Source organism: Pararge aegeria, chromosome 2 (assembly GCF_905163445.1).
Source record: "Pararge aegeria chromosome 2, ilParAegt1.1, whole genome shotgun sequence".
Taxonomy (NCBI): domain Eukaryota; kingdom Metazoa; phylum Arthropoda; class Insecta; order Lepidoptera; family Nymphalidae; genus Pararge; species Pararge aegeria.
In genome coordinates, this window is record NC_053181.1 from 8,009,278 (window position 1) to 8,033,491 (window position 24,214).

Below are 24,214 nucleotides of genomic sequence, written 5' to 3' on the forward strand. Positions count from 1 at the left end.
AATTCAATACATGTATTAATTGTAACTTGGAGATGTACATACCATATTATAATTACAATAGATAATTTTAATATTGTACCTATTTATTTTTGCTTGTCCACGCATTTTTTCGACACTATTAATATGATTGCGACCATTTATTTGTTTGTCGATATCAACTTAGATAAGGAAAAGTTTGAGCTTCATCAAAATCTGTTCATCAATTTAAAAAGTATGCGTATAAGTGTGACAGCTGGGCTTATTTGTACGAGCTTCGAGCAAACCGGAATAACATTTCTAAACGATATACAACAACAAAATGCAAAATATGGTGAAGTGCAGCATTGAAGTATTGGAAAAAATATTGTCAATTTGCGGAATTTTATTATTAATATTAACGTGTGTACGGGGAGGCTAGTAAAAAAGCAAGTACTCTTAGCTCTTGTTACTTTTCATTATCCCATCCAAGTGAAAAGTGAAGAAGAGAAGTTGTCCACCGACAATGAGACAGCGATAAGTAGACATTGGACTTGAGGCTGCTCGCTCCATTCTTTACCAACCACTAAATGGTATGACCCACCACAGACCATTTAAATACAGAGTAAATCATACATCAGTCGTTTTGACACTTGACAGATCGTTTATCGAGTCGATGACAAAAATCGATGTTATTATATTTCGATTGACAGCGACCAATCACTAAAGAACGAAGGCATTCTTATTGGCTAATACTATTAGACTATTGGCTAAGGTATTCAATTTTTAGGAGAGCACCATAAACTCAGCCAATAAAAACAATCGCAATGTATTGAACTGTTTTTTATCACATTTACAAGTTTCGCAAAATAGTCTTACCGGCTTACGGATACGGAGTCACCACTCACCACAGAATCACTTAAGGTCGATTTAAATTTCTGTATAAAGTTTTGTGCATCTCTATTTACGCAATTGCCATTGCAGTATTTCCACTAAGAATACTTGAGTACTTTAAAACAAAACAATGCGTTTTTCAATCAAGCAAACAGGTTGCGGTGGTGAGCGTATTGGTTATCTCACGGGTTTTATTAGATCACCTGGCGCGGAAATCGAAACACCAACTGCAGCTTTGTTTACACAGGTAAATTTATACTTACTACTACTACTAACTCATTTTTGTAAATAATCGCTGCTCAATGAAATCTAAAAAAGACTCGGTGTATTGGAACCACCAACAACTGAAATTAAAAAATTTCTATTTTTTCCTGTAACTTACAAATCACAATTGAACAGAACATTTATCTATCTAATATTTTAAGTCTAGTTGTGTTTTTTGTATTTATATCTTGGAATGTTGTGCCTATTCAATCTTCATAAGTCATAAGTAAAATAAACCTATTATCCATGTTGTGGATTTGTATTTAGCCATATAGCTGGAATTATATCTAATCTTTACAATAAGTACTCAACAATTGAGCCTAATTTAAGTAAGTGCATCAATATTTTTGCTAATAGCATTAAATAAAATAGGTACTAAGTAATTCTTTCATGCAAATTTGAAATCTTGATAGTAGGTACGTAAATCAATAGGCACCTTACCTGTAGTTAAACATGTTGCAGAATTGAATTGTAATCATTGTATTGTCACATCGAGAATAATAATCAATCAATAACTAAACAACTCTTATAATTCCAGGGTGGCAGTGTTGTAAATTTAACAGCTGAAGTTTTGTCTAAAGTATTTTCCAATACAAAATTACTATGGCTCCCGCTTTCCAATTCAATAAATTTAGAAACTGGTGTAAAAGCACAGAATGATGGAGTGGCTAAGTTTGCCGGATTGCAAGGACATGTGACATGTGCAACATTGCATAGTTTGTCTGAAGATACACCATCTGGACACTTTGAGCTTGATAGAGCACCCCTGTGGACCAAAAACGGGAAGAGAATGGTTTCAGCTGACAGGTAAGAAAATTCCAAAAATAAGGAGGTTCTATGATAATTCACTGATATGGAAAATTATTTTATTGTTTGAAAGGAATACTGAAATCGATTATTATAGAAATAATTGGAACTAAGCTTTTATTTTACTTAAGAAGTGAAAGTTGTTCTGCCTTAAATTAATTAATTAAAGCAATGAATTGAATGTAAAGTTGGAATGATTAATATAAACTAAATTGTATTCCTGTATTCTGCTTAAACTGTCGTCATACTCCTATTTTTAGGGAGATACATTAGTTGATAGATAACTTGTTGTTATCATAAGTTAGTTTAAAGGTCAATAATCTAATTATATAAAGTAGATAAGTTTCAAATATGAAATTATATTGAAGCTTAACTATATTCAAATAGACAGAGTTAATAAAGGTTGTATTACTTAACACAAAAATTTCCAGATATATGGATGTAATGGAAATATTCAAACCAGACATAATTTTGGCGATTGCAGATGGGCGCACATCACTGAATGAAGGGAGCAAGCGCATAAGTAAGGCAGTGTGTAGGAGCAATAGCATGCTTAAAACATGTGTCAATAGATATATGTCTTCCAAGGAGCTGCAGAAAAGTTCTCTTATTGGTTGGTCTTTTGTTATATATATTTATTTCTGCTTTCATTACAAATATCAATATTTCAGGGTAAATTCTCACTAAAATCAAATGTAGGTTGTGTTTCTTCCGGTTAATAAAGCTTTCTAGTGTGAAAGAATGATTAAAATCAATTAAGTAGTTACACAGTTTATCTTCAGTAGTTACATAGCTTATTGATTATAGAGGACCTCAATTTAAATCCTGGATATGGCCAAAATTGCTAGATATTGTGTATTTCCTCATAAAGAATTTTCAGTCCCAGTCTGTGGTTAGGAAATTTGTGTTGTAACCCCTCTGTTGGGAGAACATTATAATATGCTTTTACATTATTTATTATCACTTGTGATAGAAGTTGTTAAAGCCCACCAACCTATTGTGGAGCAGCATGTTGGGTCCATGCTCTAAATCCCAATGAGAGAGGAAGGAAGCTTAATTTAATGATATAATTTAAAATATTAATATATATGCATATATAAAATACTGTATATAATAAATGACATATTTTGGTGTTTTTTTTTTTTTAATTTCTCAATTTAGTATTTGGTAATGTTACAATTGGTGGATTTGAAACAAATTTATAATTTGCTCCAATCAGCTATCCAGACAAATTGGAGGTCTCAGTCACAAACTTGGTCATGACAAAAATTTAATAACATATTTGTTTCATTCCAGGTGTTGTAGTAGGTGCTGGAAACCCAAAGAAATGTGATGAGAGTTTAAGAAATATTTTGACACATGTTGATAATTTAACTGGAATATCACTTCAGGGGATCCTAGATGGGCCTGAAGAGTCTAGGGATATTGATTCTGAGACGTTGAAAAAACTTTTTGAAAAAGTTGGAGTGAGTTTTATCTCATTAATATTTATGTATAGAGAAATTAAAGATTATAATGCTAAATTGGTTGCATACAATCCCATATCTGTATAAATATAATAATACACAGTTTTTCATTGTCAAACTCTGCAAAAATAATAGCATGCCCAATTAAACCAGAAATAATTAGCTTATAATTTAAGTTCATAACAAATTAGCTTGGCTCCCATAAAAACAAACGAGGGATTTCTTAGCCTGGGAAAATAAATCATTCCCACAAGATTGAGAATGATTGGAAATTAATAGCAGACAAAAAGAGTCAAAGGCAAATATATGTGTACATATGTAGTAAGATACTGGTGGGAACTACCTTTGTAAACTTAAAACTAAAGGTATAAAGGCTTTCAAGGGTTCCAAATCTGTACTGGTGTAAGTAGCCCACAACAAACTTAGCCGGGTGATCCCTTTGTTATTGCTATCTCACATTGTCATTTAAAATGCAACCTAGGTAAGAGGGATAAGAAGGAATTTTCTGTAAGATTATGTTTAATATAAATTTGAACATTTTAATAAACTTAAGCGTTTCTAAGTTAATGAGGGTTGTCTGAAGGAGATTGCTTAAAGCGATAAGACCGCCTTTGTGGTTGCATCTTATTTATATATTTTTATTGTTTTGTTATTTCGTGTTTTCACTTTTAATATTTGTAATAAAGACTATCTATCCATCTATCTATGTTTTTAGTCTTAATAAAAGTACTCATTTACAATTTCAATAATTTTAGGAAGCATTACCAAAGGACTTTGTATATATTTTGGAAGGAAATTGGAACCCCAGTATAATTTTGACAGCGGTGGAACATGGATGGGATTTGTTTGATGGATCATATCCATTGAAGCTGACTAACACTGGTGTTGCAATGAAGTTGAACTTTGATGTTACCAAAGAAAATGATACACTGTACTTACTGGATATGGTTGATGAGAGGTGGGTTCAAATTTTAAAGAAATTTTTAAGCGTAAGCTGTGCATGTGTCTCCCAAAAAGTTAGAAATAGTAATTTTACATTTGTTTTGTGTGTAAATAATTATTTTTAATGTTTTGAAATTTGGATTTTTGCAGAGGTATTGTTATTTGAATTACATTCAATATATTGCAATGCAAATTGTCTTTGAATTCCAAATAGTTTGCTCTAGTCAAATTATTGATTACTTTTTACCATTCATAAATTTTTCTAACTTACATTTATTATATTTTCAGGTATAAGGCAGACTTAAAACCAATTTTGGAGGGATGCGAATGTCTGGCATGCAAGAAACATACACGTGCATATATAAGACATTTATTAAACACGAGGGAGATGTTGGCTTCCGTGTTATTAAGCATGTAAGCTTTATATACTATTTAACATACTAGATCATTTCTTTAAGTAAAAAAAATGTCACTTACTTTAACGGTGAAGGTAAACATCGTAAGGTAGCTCGAGTTTTTGGGCTATTGACAACATATGAGATGAAAACCCGCCTCATGTCTTGCGGTGTGATTGTAAAATGGTGAAGCACACTCCAAAACTCCGACGAAAAGACGACGATGATAAAGTAATTCCTCGCCTCCTGGCTTGGCATTCTACAGAATTTTAAACGAATTGTAGCATTTCTGTAACGAATTGTAGTTCACGTTATGTGTGTATTTCATACTATGTGCTGGTGCCACAACTTAGCTATGTATCTATTCTGCAACATTTCTGTATTGCTGTCATCAACATTATGTAACAATCAGCAGCCTAAAAGCCGTAAAATGCTTGGTAGGTGTAGCCGAGTGCCCATTTGTAGTCTTGATTTGGTAACATTGTGGAGGACTCTCAGGCATACAGTTTCCCTCATGATGTTTTCACTGTTAATCAGAGTGATATTTAATTGATTACAACTCAGCATTTTAATCAATTCAACTCCAAAAATCCATGCCAGGGACCAAATTTCTTCCCACCGAAAGGGACCAAGTCCAAACCAAGGGCTATTGTTGCTTCCCTAGATTATAACAGCTTCCATTGCTGTAATTATTTTTTTTATATTTACTATCCGTTGAGGCCCCATGTCTGAGAGATTAAATCAACGGATTAAATACGGACCAATAATAAGTGTTAAGTTTTCTGTCATAACATAGTTTCAAGCACAGTACATCAGTACTAGCTCAGCCTTTGCAGCGTACATTATTCAGCCTTGTGTCTACTACAATGCGTTAATCTTCTGTTTGTAGTGACTCTACCACCGGTTCGGAAGGCAGATTCTACCGAGAAGAAGCCGGCAAGAAACTCAGCAGTTTCTCTTTTCCAACATCAACAAGTTATATTTTACATTTTAACATTCATTTTTCTATCGTGTGAGAGGTGAAAGCTGTGTATGCTGCTAAGCTAATAAGCTTCTAATTTTCAATTTACTCACAGTAAGATACTAAATATAAGAACTTTTGTACTTTCAGACATAACCTCCATCACTTTGATCAGATGTTTTACCACGCACGTCAACACATCGCCTCAAACACGTTTGCAGTATTCAAGCAACACATTACAAAGCAGTGCGAAATGGTCAAAGACTTTCCACCAAATCGATATAAGGGTTCAAATGGAACAAACATACCAACAGAAAACCAAGCTCCCAACATAAAAAGAAGAAACTTGTGAGTGAAGTAGATAGTAACAGTAGTACCTAAGTATTATAGATTAGTTAGTGTAGCTATTTATTATTTGTATATTCTGTGAGAATTGTTCGGAGATTCTGTTTTTGTTACCATGTGCTACACGAAAATGTATGTTATAATAAATTCCCAAAGGTACAAATTATCATTATTTTATTTTTTAATGTTGAGACAACATAACTATTTTATTACTAAATTCTTTTTTTTTAAATTGTGTGTTAAAATCTACTTAAATATTTATGTATATTATGTATATTTTATATTTATATATTATGTATATTTTATATTTATATATTATGTATATTTTATATTTATATATTACGTATATTTATTTAAATTATATATGTATTTGTATCTTTACATTTTGGTATTAATGTATATCTATCAACACTCTAGGCACTATCCTATTCTCTTGCTATAAGTCCTATCTACAAAGGTTGCCTGTAAGAGATTGCTTGCAGTAATAAGGCCGCCTTTGCATGTCTACATTGTGTACTGTATACTCCTTACTGTTTCTTTTCCTGTATGTTATACATGCAATAAAGTGTTTCTTCTTCTTCTTCTTTTTCAAAGTTTCTGGGTAATAGGGAACAAGCTACTTCTTTGTTTATTCTTTAACCTGTCTTAGTGATTTGTAATATAAATAGTTTTAGAATGTGTTTAGAAAGTAAATATTATGATTAGATACACAACATCTTCACCATCATGAAGAGTTATGAAGTAATCATGGAAAAATAAAAAGACCTAGCATTTATTTAGAAGTAAGTAATTTAGAAGTATATGTTATGTTTTGTTAACTATAAGGTGTTATTTTTTTGTACTTTACTGGATATAGTATATGGATATGCTTACATGCATAATAGGTATTTTGTATAACATGTGCTCAATGTTGCGTGCAACGTTGTTCACCTAAAATATTTGTTTTCCAACGAGACTAAAGTATATTGTTCTGTGGTTAAAAGTTACTGACATAACTCATTGCATTGTAGTCTATCTGTTTTCGTGAAAATACTGTTTTTGTTTTAAATAAGTTTGTTTAGGTATCAATCACAATAAAATAACTGAATGATCTACTGAAGAAATACAGTTACTCCGAAATCATAGACAGACAAACTAACCTCCATTGGAGAGTAGCATGGTGGGCCTAAGCTCAACATCCCTCCTGAAAATTAGGACCATGCTGAGCAGTGAGATAGTGAGATTCATTAAAAAGATGGGGCGGGTGCTTAAATAGTATATATTTGGAAAATAACAAAAATAATCGGAGCAAAGCTACAAAAGTGCGTTCATAGCACATGCCCTAATAAAATGATGTAGATTTACTTATTATTTAGTAGTTATTTATTAATTTATTTTAGTTTTTGAAACTATGTTATGTTACTAGTGGTGCTGTGAATGACCAAAACTTAAGGCTTTATTTATAATAAGTTGTTTATAAATAACATACTGCTTTCGATTTATACATTTTTTTAAAAGAACTCTGTGTCTATTTACCTAGACAAGTGTGGCAACTTAAAATGTATGAAGTATGATCATACGATCTTACATGGCTGGACTTTTTCATTACTTGTTAGTTAAGGGCCTATGCCTTAAGACTGGCGTAAACCTTCTCATGGAAATCCGGTAATGGGTTGATATGATGATGATCAGTGGCGTGCACTTTATACATGCACAAAAGCACTGCCTACCCTAAAATTGAAGTATAACTCGTATAGGAGGATTTTTGCCGGTTTATGCAATTTTCTTGCTGTATGCATACCCTGGTAAGGAACCTAGTGCACGCCACTGACGGTGATGATGGTGATGAAGGTACTTCTGGCTGAGTTTCCGTGTAACCTTTTATCTATGTATGAAGTGTCAACTGATAGGTCTTGCTACAAAAGTTTGTTTAGATGACACTGTGGTTTGAACCATTTCACTGTATTGTAATATGTGTGGAATTTATATAGAACAATTTTTTTTGACTCACATATGTTAACCTTATCCTCATGGCATGATTTTTATTCTATTTATTATTGATTCATTTGCGGTCTTTAATAATATAAAGACATTCTAAGTTTCCATTATAATGAGAAATAATATAAGTTAGGTTTCTATGGTGCCTATTTTCCATATTTAAATAAATTATTTGTAAGTAATAAGTTTTATTTGTTTTACTTGATTACGACTTCCTATAGTTCGTAACGTCGTTTACTTTAATAAAATATCAACATTTCACAAAAATATGGCAGAGCTATTCTCTAATGACTCATTCCCGATCAAACTTGTCGATTTCTAGTTATGTAACTTTATTACGGGATACAAAGTTATCTCTGTGCTAAATTTCATCCAGGTCCATTCAGCTATTCTGGCACGATTGAACTCCAGAAATCCATACAAACCTACGCATTTATAATATTATAGATTAAGTCAAGCTTTACTATACAGTTTATGATTTTCCTATTGAACATTCAGCTTAGTTTCATCACACGCGTGGTTAAATGAAGATCTTAGAAAAAAACAACTGCTTTCCTTTCAACCAGTTAGAAGAGTAACTACAGAAAATCAGACAAACTATTTAAACGAGCCTATAAAGTACTTGAAATAAATTAATTACGATTCAAAATTTGAGAACCCAGTTAAATCTCATATTGATCCGATTAGTCAGGATTGTGAAATGAAATAAGTAAGTTAACACATTTTACATAATATTTTATTGACGATATTTACATAATATAATTTAGTGACCACACTTATTGAGCTAGGCGTATCATATGAAATGTGCATCAAGTTATGTAATTGTAATTACATTACAAATAGGTGTATTACAAACTAATATAGATTTAGAGGGTTTGGCAGGATTTTGCTTGAAATTTCATTGTCCGAATACAGGCCTATGATGTTGTGAATAAAAATACGTACAACCCAACTTTCACATAAAATATATAACGAAATATTAAAACTGTTTTAAATGTACAACAGTATAAATATACATTTAAATGAACTATAAAATTTGAATTTATATTTATATAATTAATTGAGATACAAAAATGAGTAGGTATCGTTAAGAACATTTATTTGGCGATTGATTAATTGAATTCACTACAAGTTGGCACATAAAATACAGCGGTTTAATAAATAGCCTAACATCAGCTAATGTAACTTACATTAGACATTTCATTAAAACATTCATAATTCCAATAAATTAATATTATTATCTATATAAAAACAGAGTTAAAATGATTAAATTAGTAACTTTCATCTTCGGTATTTTTTTCCGCATATAAGGTTGCTCTTTTATGCTTATTAATGGAGTGTTCACTTTTGGATATGAGCATCTACGTTTTAATATAAGGTGTGTAAAGTTTCTCACAAAAAGCGTTAAAACCCTTAACTAAAAATGGAATATAAAAATTTATAAACACTATCAATAACTGCAATGCACCAGGCGTAATTGCTTAGCTATACCCAATAAAATTACATGTGATATTAAAAGAAAAATTTATAGGCGAAAAATTTGATAGACAGGCTTAGAAAACGAATTTCTTATCAGTCCGTACCTACAGTTTCAAGAGTATGTGATATGTCCATCACAGATGAATGTAATCCCATTGGTTATAACGTCACTTAAACTTTCACTGAATTCCAAAAGTATAGCCGACACAATTCATATTCTAGTACATTATGTGATATAAACATGTAATACAAAAGCAAGATCTCAGATTTAAAACATTGTTGACAATGTTATGTAGTGTAATAACCCCATATACTTAGTATTAATTTCGAGTTCCACGTAAACGATAGCTTGATAGCAAAAAAGAACTTTGTTCCAATGCTCCACGACATTCACTGCACTAAAACTAACAATAAACGTTCACTACATAAAGTTAGCTGCGTCCTCATTCACTGGTTTACACTATATTTTTTTAAAGTATCACATGTCCTTCTTTTTCTTTTCACATTTAAAGACATAATAATATATTTACTCCCGGCTCTTGCACTATACAAAGTTATTTGTACCAGGTGTATTGAGCGGCTCTTGACTCTGAAAAGAAAAAAGTATGTAAACTTTAGATTGCCATTTAAAAAACCATATTATTAAAAGGCCAATTAAAGGTGTTTTAAATTTTGGGTTAATCAAATAAAATTTAATTCATAGGTGCCACAGGCACATTATTCAATACGCTTCCTTATCTTATGGCTGCCCGTACCAAGTCTATATTATTGACAATATTTGTTATCAATAATTCAACTCTTTATAACGCCCCAATATTATTGTCAATATCCAGTCAATTATATTGACATTGTGCGGGCAGCCTATGGGACGCCACGCTTGTTGCGTTGAATCTTATTATGGTGTAAGCTTAAAACTGTTGGTACTAGTGTTCTAAAGGTATTGTAGTACTACTACCATTGGTACTGAGCTTAATACTACTAATCAGAACTAAAATTAATTAGAAATCCTTCATTAAAATGAACCTATTATGGCTGCATGCACACAGTCAATATTATTGACAATATCTTTTACCAATACTGCAACTCTACAATACTTCAATTGCCCCGCACATAGGCAATTTTATTGTCAATAACATTGACGTATGTGCGGGCAGCCTAAAGACTCCTCTCAAGCGTTATTGTATTTTTTAGGATTTGATTTGAATCAAACATGCGTGGCGTCGGGTTAGATAGGGTGGCGTGTTTCCCGGTGTTACTATCGCATAGAACTTACCGGAATTAGCAGCCCTCGTATGATAACGCATGAAAAATAAATATCTCAGCAGTAAATTATAAAAATATGGCCTATAACTATGAAAAGGACAAAACGCTAGAATGGTACTATTTACAATGTTACACCTACCATCAAATACCAAATTTGGCAACTATTCTTTTAATACTGATGCGGTAAAAACGTTGGCACAATTTATCGCCACGATCTTAAACACTAACGAAAATATTTTCTATAAATTCCTTAATATATTAATACTAATAAATATAATCATACTAAATACATACATCGAATTTAAAATGTCTTAGGCAGACCTTATCATTTACTAAAGTTTACCTATTTAAATATTTGTTTTACTATTTACATTATATGTTTGGCCGTAAATAGATATAATAGATAGGGGTTGTATAGTTTCATTGTATGTAAAATTATATTATTAGAGATATTATATAATATTTTAAAAATAATACTTTTTGGAGCGTAGATAATAAATGTTAACAGAAGACAGTCAGCCGATTACAATATCAACTTAAACATAATGGCACGGGCACATTTACAACACGCCACTATAGTCTATATCTACGACACCACGTGTTTGCAACAAATCGTCCACATGAGATGCCATGCGTTGGAAAAATGTTTTAGTGACGACGACTAGTGGATTTGTGTTAACTCGCTTGGCGTCGCGTGTAGTTGAGTGGCGTGTTGCCATTGTGTTCCTAACTTAATTGTCTCCATTTTGGACATTCATTTTGATTTCAACGACTTATCTCAGGCTGTTTTGTATGTTAAGTGTGCACTCCATTGCGGTCAAAGCTCTCACCTCCTCTCCCACAGTACTGGGGTATAATTTGCTGCCCGGTGCGTAGCCATTTTGTTCGAGCGCGAACTGATTCTCTGTAGTCTTGCGGTAGACAGGGTTGTCGAAGTTCATAGAGGTGACATTACGATGTACGTAATGTCGGTACATGACAACCGCGATCTGTAAAAAAAGAGAAAGTTGATAAATATTGAGCTCAGACTAAAGAAAAATAAGTAGATATAGGTTTGATAAAAAAAATTAAACACCGCAGAACAACGCAGTGTTTGTAACCTTTAATAGTACAATCAGCTTATTTTATATCGACTTTTAAGAAGAGGGAATAGTCGATATTCTTCATTATTTGTATATATATATATATATATATAAATAATGAAGTTATACTTCTTTTGGCGCATTAAGGAAAAAGGAAACCGCGAAATAAATTTTTTGAAAATATTGTTATTTGTTTTGTTCGCCAAAGAAGTAGAATTTCTGACGCGTGTACATAAGTACACCACATTTTTGCATATGTGTATATGTGTAGGTAAGATAGATAGATACATATTTGTTTCGTCACAGTATACGCATTACTTTCTTATGAGAGTGAGAATAAATTGTTGAACTCTCTATTTGCGTCTGGACTTAAATTTAGAAGATAATTAGTACAGTCTAGACTAAAGCTTTGCGATGTGCAAATAAAAATAAGCAGCGTTGGTAAATCATAATCAATCAAGTGAAGTCAATTATTATCTTAACTCTTTGGCCTATTTATCAATTTGATGGATATATGACGGAAATTAAATGGGTGTGCGATGTTGTAAAAGATTAGTTGATTAATTATTTTTTATCTATTAAAAAATATCAACGAAGTACTATTATATTAATCAATTATAAAACTCCGGTGGTATAGTATTAACGAAAATTCAAACTAATATTTTTTATGCCAAATTGTATTTGTTTGTCTACACAATGTTTTCTGGCCTGGTAAGTGTCATGTTTTAATCCGAAAATCTTCACGGTTTCCATGGAAAAGACACGATCGCAATTCTCGTTTAACTTTTTTATGCTAAACTCGCTGAACGGAGCTTGCATGGGGATTTAACGTATCTATCTAGTAAATATAAAATAAAATGATTTTGGGATTTACGTAAGTATGTAAAATCATTTAGTATTTAATGTTATCTTGAATATCATTTAGTTACATGTTGTTTTAATCAGTTTTGAATATAATGTATCTATGTAATATACAGCAGCATTAATTGTTATGGTACAAAAATCTTAAAATTCTGTCACTTTTGAGGAAAGTGCTAACGTTGACAAAAACCGCGCCCATTCCATCGTGTGTCAAAAGAAATGCAAAGTCGAACGGTTTCAACAAAAAAATGCCGCATAATTTGTAGACCGTTAAAACCTACACATGAATTACACATCGACCGCCTTATTCGTAAATGGTGACTACTGACACTCGAGACGAAAGTAACCGACGCTCGCTAACTACGAAACACGATCGCAAGGACAACATTCATAGCAAATGCATACACTGCTTTCGGACACGTGTCTCGAATATTTTTAAACTTTTCAACTAAGGATTAATAACGACAGATACTGATCTTGAAACTGCATGTGCGCTACTCGTTCAGTTCGTGACAGAGTTAGCTACAACCTTTTTTGGTTTTCGCTCTGTGTTAAAACTTTATTATCTATTTCAGGAAAATTCCCCTATGTGTTTGCGCTTACTAATCATCTATTTTACGAACTATCGATGGCAGAAGTAGTTAACTATCTCGACAGCTAGCACTGTGTAACCAAGCTTTAAGCAGAATACAGGTCAAGAAACCTACGTTGGTAACACCTGCAATTATGTCCATATGCCCATTTATATCTTCTTTTAAACTTTAAAGGAAATGTGATAAAATAAAACTTTCAACGTTTAATGACGCATTAAATAAATTAATACCGAGCGCATTCGTGATTATAGGCGGAAGAAAAACATTAATGAATTTGGTAAATTTAATCGAACTAAAATTAAGGAAGGTATAATTATTTTATGCGGTGAAGATAAAATCTAACTGAAATTAACGTCTAATTATTATATGCGGTTCACACTACATTATTATATCGTCGTTAATTAATAAAATAATGAAAAGCTTGAAAAGTACAGACAGAAACCATAAAAGCGGATAGAACGAGGGCGTGAAACAAACTGTCTTCGGAATAGTTTACTTAATTAAAGAAGCGATTGGATTGCTCATGAGATTTGTGAATCACAGATATTATAGATGATGTAGATTGGTCAAATTTGACACACTTTTACAAAGGTTTCTTACGTCATTTGAGATCTAAAATACTTTGCGTTGAATCATTGCTTTTTATGTAAGCTCATAAAGTATTGGGAGTTAAGTATATTTATATTTTGAATCCTGACTGCAAATTCATTTTATGATATGAGTGTAAGTGTTAGGTTTACTTATTGGAGCACTCAAACTTAAGAATGATTTTTTTAAGACTACGTCCATACATGCAACACATATCTTCGTTTTGTAAAGTGCTAAACATTGTTCATTACCAAATGAAAGTGACAGTCGATTAGCTGATTAAATTAATTTCAGTTCACTCGTATGTATCAAAGATGTACAATGATTTGGTTTTCTGCAACCTGATTGATGGGTGGTCAAGCTTAACATATTTTAGACAGCCGTTCGTCCAATTTGACATCAAGCGAGCCGCTAGGAACATCTGGAAAGCGGTCCACTGCCATGGATTTTGGGACTGCTATGTCCCTCCCTATGTCCAGCAGTTGACATCTATTGGTTCATATGGTGATGGTTTGAATATCTTTTTTAGACACATGGGAATAAAACTAATGGGGACCAAAAAAAAATTAATACATGGGGATAAAAAATAAATAATGGTCTCAAATACAAATAGGGTTTCAGTGTTCACCCATTCACTTACCAGAGCTCCGAGTATTATTATTCCTGAGATGACTGCAACAACTATGCCCGCAACTACGCTTGCATCGCGCCCGCTACTTGAGATTCCAGATCCAGCCTTATTTGTTGTTTCAGGAACGTCTGTAATAGACATTTTTTTTATTAGTAATGCAATTACAACAAAACTTTCAGTGTGATAGTGACCTGTCATATTTTTAAGTTATCATGGGACCAGTGTTTTAAGACTTAATATTTTGATTTAACAATGCAATCACGTTCATACGATTTTTAAAATGAAAGAGACGTTGATTTTACATTTTTAATATTGTTGAACAAATTTATTGAAAAAATAAAAATATCTATAAGATCGTTATCTGTTTGGTCATTAGAGGTTATTTTCTACTTAAAGTTTATCTTTATTTCAACTTTTCAAGAGATCACTAAAGTAAATCACACTGAACAAAAAAGTTGTGAACACAGAATAATGTAGGAAACCACCACCATACCATAGCAAGCGTTCAATAGTGGCAAGGGGATGTTAAAACGAAAAGCAATGTCACATTATACAAAGAGGTTGAAGTGTTTATTTACATATTAGTATTTTTTTTAAGTATTTTAGAGTAAACGATGATTGATACAATGACTAATACATAAAAATACTGCATATTTATTAGTATTGAATTATATTAATTGTGGCAATTATGTAGTTCACAAATCTGTTACACGAAAATGAGAGATCTGATAGTAGTGCTATCCTTTCCACAATGTTCCCCGTGGAAAAGGATAGGTTTACTTATGGATCAGTAATTCTAGTCTAAGAGATTTGTGTAGGTAAGTGCAGCACGAATAGTAACACCGACGATTCCTGCATGTCTCTAGACATATAATTTGATTCATGTACGTATTTATTTTCTTCTTCTGCAATGCCCTGATTCTGTTAAACATTTAAAATATATTCTTCTTGCGGTTTCCCTCGTCTCAAGATGTCTTCCTTAATCTTGTAGACGGACTTGTGTTTGTTTTGTTATTTTACGGACGTCAACCATTGCTGGAGTAAACATTTAAATTAACTGCGCACAAAAAATAGTGATAAACATGACACACCTCTTAAACAAAAACTATCTAAATTAACGTCGCTAATTGCGTTCACTAATGATTACCAAAAAACTTTTTAAAAACAAATCAAATCACAAAAGTCGTATTCCACAAACTATTCATTTTACAAATATTCTATTCGCAAATGTTTTATTTTGTAATGGATCTGGATGTTAAAATATAATTTTAAGAGTTAATATTTCACCGAATAATTCATTTTCCAAATTCACATTAAAAAAATAGTAGATGGTTAATTACAACTAATAACAAAGGGCCAGTGGAGTCAGTGGAACCCCGCTTCGCGGTGATCCTTTTTCTGGGTGGTTTAAAAAGGTAATATTACGATACGATAATATTTTATGAAATCACAATTTGTCTAGTAATTTGTTTAAGTAATTTGTGAATTATTTGTGGAATCAGAAACTTTATAATTATGAATAAATGATTCATAATTTTGCTAAACGTTTTTGTGGAATGACACTTTTTTGCGAATTGATAGGTCACCCGCAAACTGCAGTTAACATAGATGGTTAATTTTAACTCTTTAATCGGCGCAAGAATAAAAGAATCATTATCTCTATACCCAACTTCGCTACTAGTATATATGAGCTCAAAACCACATATTGGTAATATAAAATTGCAATGAGGATATCGATAGGTGTAGAAACCACGAAATTATATTTAGAGACAGTGTCTACGTACCGTGCCAACTCCGTCTGTTACTTAACTAAATTATCTACACCCAAATGAAAGTTTATAGAGACTTTTAATGCTTTATCACACTAGATAGGACAGGAAGAGTTTATATCTGTTGAAATGTGCTACAATACCCATCATGGCATTCATAGTTAAATGAGATACAGTGAAATAGCTAACCTCCGATTGTTATCCCGTTCAGTTTCAATTGCCCTATTTGAGTTAGTGTTATTATGCTCATGCTATGTTTTATGAATAAGTACAATAGTTGTTAAAATTCATCTAAGCAATATGATCGTTTGAAATCGTTTTTGTTTCACCAATTTAATATACTTACCATTTACAATGAATAATTTTGATCGTAATGTTTATTAAACCAATGAATTAATGAAACACCCAAAATTATTGCACTAATAGAAGTGAATGTTGCTTGCGCTATAAGAAAGCGTCTGTGTGTCTTCCCATATTTATGAAATTAAAAGTTAATAATGACCACAATACATTACCCTTAGTGTTAAAATTTCTGAGAACTTCAGGCAAATAAACCCGGCTTAATGTGTCGTAACTATAATGAGATTCTTTTATTGCTTTCTCAGTTGTATCTGGTATCCTCTCCAAAGCGACGTCTTTGAGGAATAAGTCTATGAATGGTTGGTTCTTCTTTCGAAAATTTTCTTTATCACTCTCCCAATAAGCCTTCATTGGCTCTGCTTTGGTGTCTACCGCACGAATGGTCACTTCCTCAGTCACTTCAGTTGAATCCTCACTAGCAGCGATCGCTCGTCCCAACTTGAAGAGAAGGCTCAGCCCTTCTCTTTGTAACTTCTGCATATGTGTTAAACTGCGCCTTAATTAATCCCTTCTAATACTATTTCATCACTTGGTAAACTAGGAGTTTTGCATGCCCTGTGAATCAGTCAATGAATCCCATGTTGAAGACACACAGATATTGGAACACTCACAATTGATGGTAAGGTTAGTAGTAGCAGTATATGAATGTTACTGTTGCCTTAAACGCTGACCACCTGATTATATTATGCCTACTGTTTATCTTATCTGATGTAATAAAAAAATGATTCAACCCATTTAGTAAAGCATGCCTGGGTTCAAGTTGGAGGCATGAGGTTAAAACAGGACTGTTTCAAAACAAATAATTCATTAATTACTAGCGATGTTCGCGGATTTCAACACTAACTACAATTTTGCAATCAATTAACCTCGCATGCCTCAAAATTGAACCGTCACCCAAAAATGTAGGGTAGTTAGGACAGGGTTTGGCGAAAACTGGAATAGGCTCACAAAATACTCACTGGGCTTAGGCTTTTCCTCAATAACTATAGATTTCTTTGAATCATTTGCAGGTTTATGCACCTCCACTTCAGGATTTACTGTATCTGTAGATTTTATTATAAAACAACCTTATGAAATGTCCTGGATTATGTGTTAAGGGTTACTTTTGGTGTGCTCAACTTATTAACTGTTAACAACACTTTTTAATTTAATTCACTAAATGCCGGCGATAAAATAGTCAGGTACGTGTACACTCGGCCACTTGTCGAAGTGAAATGACAAGCCAAAAACTCCACGCCAACCGCGCGCCATTCAAGTGACGTTCCCCGTTCCCCCGACCAACCAGTCGGTTATATGTATTAACTGTGCGCGATCCGGCGTTCACTTTTGTTATTTTAACTAGATAAAGGTGCCAAATCTGTCATAAGACTACGCAAGTCTCTTAACTGATATTTCTTAAAGTAATACGTTTTTGTACCCTTTTGGCGATGTTCCTTTTGTTTGTTAAAGGGTAAAAATCTGGTGGCTACTCGACTTTTTCGGGGAGAAATTGGATTAGGTATGTCGGATTTCTACCAACCAAAACCGACACAGTAGCCAACTTTGGCACATACGTATTTAGAAGCTTCGAATCCAGATCTCCTATTGACACACTCATCTACTTTCAGATCTGATAGTTTGATAAGTTTATACTACAATCTAATATTACAAATTTCAAAATAAGGTCCAATTTTCCACTTAATGAAACAAAAGTCATCTAACCATAGCCTTCAACAAAGAAAACATGAACAAAATTTTGATATCAGAGACAAACTATCTAATTTTATCTGGCGAGGTCGAGCCCACCGACGATGCGTGCGCGGAGCCGGATCGCGCGTTGATTGACTAACAAAAGGTGGCGTGATGTTTGTGACGTCACGTCACCTTTTTTACTGAATTGAACCTTATTGGTCGGCTACTACAAGCTGTAAAGCAATACAATTATGAATTCTTTTAATGTTTCAGTACTCTACGATACAATTTATTAGATATGCAGTCTCATACAGAAAGTGTCCGGCTTATATTAATATTAATAGGTACATCTCCCTATTTCATCTAAATTTAAAAAAGTTAAACCGCTAAGTAGTTATAATTTATAATAATATGTAGGTAAGTACCCTATTCTCTTATTTCAAATAAGACATTCCGTAACACTATAGCTTTTTCGGCCGATAACCCTAGTTAATTTGGCTTTCTCAGTAGTGTGTTAGCGACTAAAGAAAATAGGTTACCAATTCGTAGATATATGATTTTTCACGGACATTTTATGACGACTGACACGACCTGTCTTACGATCTAATAGGTGTATTTATTAATCGAAGTTCAGCATTTTTCGATTTGTGATATGTCAAAGCAATGTGAGATTACATATTGTTGATATGAAATTTATTACCGTTGATTCCTGGTATAATATTGCGTTGGACGCGAGAATTGTTCAGAGAAGTCCGTGGGGAGTCTTCAAATGATTAAGTACTTATCTCTCAGACAGACCCAATCAAAAAAGAAATTCGTAAAAACTAACTTACATGAAAATTAATTAAGGTAGGAATATGAAAATAATGTTTACTACTCGCAAACTGATAAACAAATGGTGATACATAGCCCGCTAATCTATAATTAATTTACAATTACTCACTATTGAGATAAGGTTTACGTTCAGAGTATTTCCTAAGATAACAATAATTTCATCGTACACGTGCGAGGCAGATACGTACGAAAAGTTCCTTATAGTTATTATCAGTTAACTAATTTAATAGTTAACTTAATGTTGTTACTTAATAGTCTGTTTTTTCTCTGCGATTCTTTTTATACCAGTGCCACTCATAGCTATCGTTTTGAGTTATCAATGAATTATCATCTTTGGGCTTTCTAATTAATAAACAAGACAAGTAATATAGGTAAGTATAACGAAATAGGTTTGGTAGGTAGGTATGATACATGACATTCTAAAATATACAATTTACGAATTAGAATACTGATGATGACGTCTTTAACATAATTTACATTTTTTTTTTGTATACTCAGTAAGTTTTACCCACATAACGCAACTGAAAAAATTAGGGGCCGATTTTTTTAAATAATCTGCTTAATAAATTTAACGGTTTAACAGAAATCTTTTATTTTTATATTTAAATTCACATTCAAAATTCATTTATTTCAAGTAGGTAGGCCTAATTAATAAGCACTTATGAAACGTCAAGTCTGTTTGTAGTGACTCTACCACCGGTTCGGAAGACAGATTCCACTGAGAAGAGCCGGCAAGAAACTCAGCAGATTGCTCTTTTCCAACATCATTTTAAAGTTTAACAATCTTTAGAAATTTTCTGTTTTGTGAGAGATGGGAGCGGAGTGGCCTGCTTCCAAGCAGCCTTGTCGTTTAGGAATTCATCAATCGTGTAGTAACCACGATTAATTAAATGTGTTTTAATATATTGTTTAAACTTAGGTAAAGGTAGATCTAATATTACCTTCGGTATCATGTTATAAAAGCATGTACCCATCCCCACAAAGGATTTCTGTACTTTTCTCAGACGATATGCAGATATCACTAATTTATGTCCGTTTCTAGTTAGTCGACTGTTTATATCTATTTAGTTAGTATTACTCCGAAATTAGTAATCAAATCCAATCAAAAATCTTCAAAAGGCAAGTTCAATCTGGCATTGCTAGCTTTATTTACTGGGAAGAGTAGGAAAAATATAGCACTACTAAATTCAATTTTAAGATTTAGGATTAGACTGATTATTAATTGCGGTCGTTAGCTCATCTTTTGCTTAATCTTCGCCGGTAATATATAAAGTCTAGGTATTTTAAACTGTGACATAAAATCAAAGTTCCATAACGTTTTCGTTTTAGAGCTTGACTGACAACCTTAAAATGTCTTGTTAGTATTTACTTATCAGATAACCACGTGTACCTACATACTGATAAATCCCTATCAAACTTTGTAATTTGGTGGAAATTGCCTCATCACGCGATCAAAACAAAATTATTGTGGCAGTCAAAAACATCGTACGATGTTAGCGTCATCAGCATGACGTGTACCTGCCAGCTGTTTAGTTGTAGCGGAATCGTGAGGCGAATCAACTTGTAGTTATTTATAAAAGTTGCTTAGTAAATAACTAAGCGCTATTTCTGTGGGTTACTTTTTTAATTTAGTAACAAGTTTGGTTTATGTGCACGCCAATGGCATTGAGTGCGGAATTTAAGTTACTCGACTAAGGTTAATTATAAAATCCTTAATATAATAAATATTATAATAAATCTACGAGATTAAAATAATAAAATTAAAATAATTAATAGCTGAAAAATTATTTTGTTTTGTTTGTTTGTTTAATCGCGCTAATCTCTGGTTTGTCTGGATCTACCATGCGGTTTGGAAAAAAATATTTCCTGTTGGAGACGAATAGCTGGCAACCTGACAAGTTAGACAATACTTCATCAGACTGTCTACTTTAAAATTGTAAATATTTACTGTACTTATTATATAACACTTATAATAAGCCTACTGTTTGGTGCTTCGGCCTCACTTCCGGGCGCGCCGATATCTATATCTGGCATGCGCCTCTAACTTTTTAAATATCACTTGCTTTAAAGATGAAGGAAAACATCGTGGGGTAACCTAACCTAACCTGCATGCCTGAGAGTTCTCCGTAACATTTCAAAGGCGTTTTAAGTCTACCAACCCGCACTTGGCCAGCGTGGTGGACTGCGCGGGCTAAGCCCTTCCCGTTTTGAGAGGAGACCAGTGTAGTTGGCCCATTACTGGCCACTGGGTACCTGCAGGCCAATCGGTTGATAAAGATAATGATACTGACTATACTTGGTATTTAGAATATTTATTGTTTCGCATGGCCGCTAATACCTACCATAATCATATTTCGCGTCCGTCATAATTACTTTTTTACTGTCGTAAAGAAACATCTCGAATTATTTAAGAGTTCGTAAATTTTTTTGTGAAGACGAGTGTAATGAGGATTTTTTGATACTTGTTTATTTTTTGCAATATTCTCGTAAGCTAAATTAACATGTTTTTCTGTGTCGCTCATTTATTTGTATTTTGAAGTCTGAAAATATTAATTATCTGTATTAAGTTAGCAAAATACGACAGATTACTTCAAAATTATACGTCTAGGAATTTTTATTTTATGAGATTAGTCGTTGGACAAATATGTTACTGCCCCCATAATTAAAACTAGGTTCATAAAATAAGCAGTAAGAGAATTGAGACTTGTCGAGAATTGAATTATTATTATCTCTTCTCAATGGCAATCTCAACCAATTGCAGCAATTGTCTTGCTGTTATTTACTATTTGGATAGGCCAGCATCATATAGGCACGTACCTACATTATACAATATGGTTTTTATTGTTCTTTTATCTGGTTCTAATTTCAATGTACCTAGTATGATACCCAGAATCTCTGTCGGGATATATATTAGGTATTTATTTAGCTAAATTTAGCAAAATAGTGTAGGCCTCTCAAATGTTTATTACTATTAACTTATTATCTTCAAAATTTATGTTTAATCTATTTCTAATACTGATTTGGAACCTAATACCTACTTTACGTTTCATATTATTTCCATTACATAATGGTTTGTGCGTGATGCTCCAAACTTTCCGTCCTGGCGTGATACCTAGACTGCAAACTTTACCTAATTGGCAGTGGTGTATAACAATTGATTTCAATTGCCTCAAGTTTAGGCACTTTATTTTTATCGATGTACAAATGCGCTTAGCGACGATTTTACATAAAAGTGATGACGCCATTTTTAACATTTTTACATAACCTTTATAAAAAAAAAAGGTTTATTAAAATATAATAAATGTTTTCTTCTAAGAAGGAAGGTTTTTTGTACCTACTTAATATAATCTGATCATTTCGCATGTAAGATTTTGAAGTTATGAGACAACCTTGAATTAATCGAGTACATTCCATTAAATAAAATCAAGAACAACAGTAGGTCTAGATTGGCGAATAAAAGTTGCAATGCAAACTTATTCATAGTATTGAAAAAAATACCGCACGCCTAGCGAACGGCGTCGGCCTTGCCCGCGTGAAATATGATTCGTCCAAAAACTCCTACGATGAGGAGTCTATGTTTTCCTTCATATGAATCACTTATGTCCATTCAACAACACCTTGAATGAGATCATTACATAGTTTATTAAATATTCACTGAATAATAATTATTATTCCTACTGCTTATTTGTGTTCTATCCATTGAACGTGACATTCATGAGATAAAAACGATTCATACTAGACCGAACCGTGCGCGCGCGTTCCATGCCACGTCATAGGCACTCACGGAATGCTACGAAGTACGAACACATGATTTCAAGTAAGCTTATGGATGAGGTTCTAAAATAGTCGCTTACGGGGGCTTAACAGGCTAATGTTCACCCACTGCAGGACACAGATCTATGTAGACTCTGTAAAGAGGCTGCGGAGACGCTGCTGCACTTGATCTGTTCCTGCCCGCGCTGATGCATAAACGCAGCACTCTTTTGGGGAACTATATAATATAACGAGAGGATGCTAAACTTCTGCCAGCAAGGAAAGTGCTGCTATTCCTGGCGGCGACCAATGCTTGCTGGGAGATCTAAACAGCAGCGTCACAATAGATCGTAGCCGGTCGACGTGACACCAGGGACCAGGCGCAAGCAGAAGAAGAAGAACAATAAGCCTACGGATGATTTAGAAACATTACGCTTGTCTGTAATGGGTTACTAGTTCAGAATGCAGACTTATTGTTGTGAAGCTGTATTATTATTTAAAAAGAGCAGCAAAGCGTTGCGATAGCGTTGGAAAATAAATAAATATTGAATTTGAATTTGAACTTTATCTAGTTCGAGCATGAGTTATTCTTATGTATTTTTTTTAAATTGTTTACAGCCTGCATTCGGTTATCCTCATGTTATCCTAACCCTAAGGTTGCTCTTCAAGCGATAAGGCCGCCTTTTGTATTCTGCTTCTTTCTTTGTTTTTCTATTCCTTATTTGTTTGCAAATAAAGCGTATAAATAAATAAATATAATACGACATGTAATGAAATGAAAAAAATTACTGTGCTGCAGGTAGGTATAATACGAGGACTATTGTCAAGTGTTTCTTACACGATATTTGATCCTATTCCATCAACCATCTAATTATTTCAAAATCACAAAAAGAAATTCACGAGGGTGAACTTCTTGAAGAGCTTGAAATCGTGTACGTATAAGGTACGGAGTATATACCACATCAATAAAGATCACAACGAACAGTAAAGGGAGTTCAATTAACTTAAAACAATCAGCGACATGACGAAGTTGCTGTCGTGCGCTAGTCGGAATCACATGTATATGTGAACCGGCATTTTCCAACAAGTTATTCGGTGGAAATTGATGAATGACACAAGCTTAGTAAACAAATTAGTACGCGAGTAAAAAAATGTCGTACGATAGAAACGTCATCAAATGACGGTGATTGTAAATAGGTATACCTACTACGACCAGTCTGTTAAGAGCGCAACATGACCAGATTCCATTTCAATATGCGACGTTGCAATTTCTTTTCTTGCAATTTTAGTTCGATTTCTAAGAGTCGTCGAGTTCAGTATAACT

The 24,214-nt window shown here is 33.1% G+C and overlaps 2 protein-coding genes across 13 annotated transcripts in view; one reads left to right on the top strand and one right to left on the bottom strand.

The window, feature by feature from the left end:
* The first annotated feature begins 764 nt into the window (after positions 1 to 764).
* LOC120630660 (queuine tRNA-ribosyltransferase accessory subunit 2) lies at positions 765 to 6,213 on the top strand. Its single transcript, XM_039899924.1, has 7 exons — positions 765 to 1,096; positions 1,652 to 1,920; positions 2,352 to 2,533; positions 3,217 to 3,386; positions 4,142 to 4,344; positions 4,617 to 4,742; positions 5,835 to 6,213. Exons 1-7 carry the CDS (start codon positions 980 to 982, stop codon positions 6,034 to 6,036), a joined length of 1,269 nt encoding a protein of 422 aa, XP_039755858.1. The 5' UTR covers positions 765 to 979; the 3' UTR covers positions 6,037 to 6,213.
* Positions 6,214 to 8,720: 2,507 nt separating this feature from the next.
* Positions 8,721 to 24,214, bottom strand: part of LOC120632383 (low-density lipoprotein receptor) — a 298,871-nt gene continuing 283,377 nt past the window's right edge. For 8 of the 12 annotated variants that reach the window (XM_039902252.1, XM_039902256.1, XM_039902249.1 and 5 more), the window contains 4 exons: positions 17,592 to 17,675; positions 14,513 to 14,631; positions 11,579 to 11,737; positions 8,721 to 10,074 (listed from right to left, as the gene is read on the bottom strand). In XM_039902252.1, coding sequence (XP_039758186.1) covers positions 10,030 to 10,074; positions 11,579 to 11,737; positions 14,513 to 14,631; positions 17,592 to 17,675 — 407 coding nt within the window. In that variant the 3' untranslated portion in view covers positions 8,721 to 10,029. Of the gene's footprint in view, positions 10,075 to 11,238; positions 11,738 to 14,512; positions 14,632 to 17,016; positions 17,188 to 17,591; positions 17,676 to 24,214 lie in introns of those variants that run through there. The other 4 variants (XM_039902255.1, XM_039902254.1, XM_039902253.1 and 1 more) reach the window with 3 other exon arrangements.

Bases quoted from the DNA above. Each gene is read 5' to 3' on its own strand.
- LOC120630660 (XM_039899924.1), top strand. From the start codon at position 980: ATGCGTTTTTCAATCAAGCAAACAGGTTGCGGTGGTGAGCGTATTGGT. The intron at 1,921-2,351 runs GTAAGAAAATTC...AAAAATTTCCAG, and splicing joins AGAATGGTTTCAGCTGACAG to ATATATGGATGTAATGGAAA. The intron at 4,743-5,834 runs GTAAGCTTTATA...TTGTACTTTCAG, and splicing joins GCTTCCGTGTTATTAAGCAT to ACATAACCTCCATCACTTTG.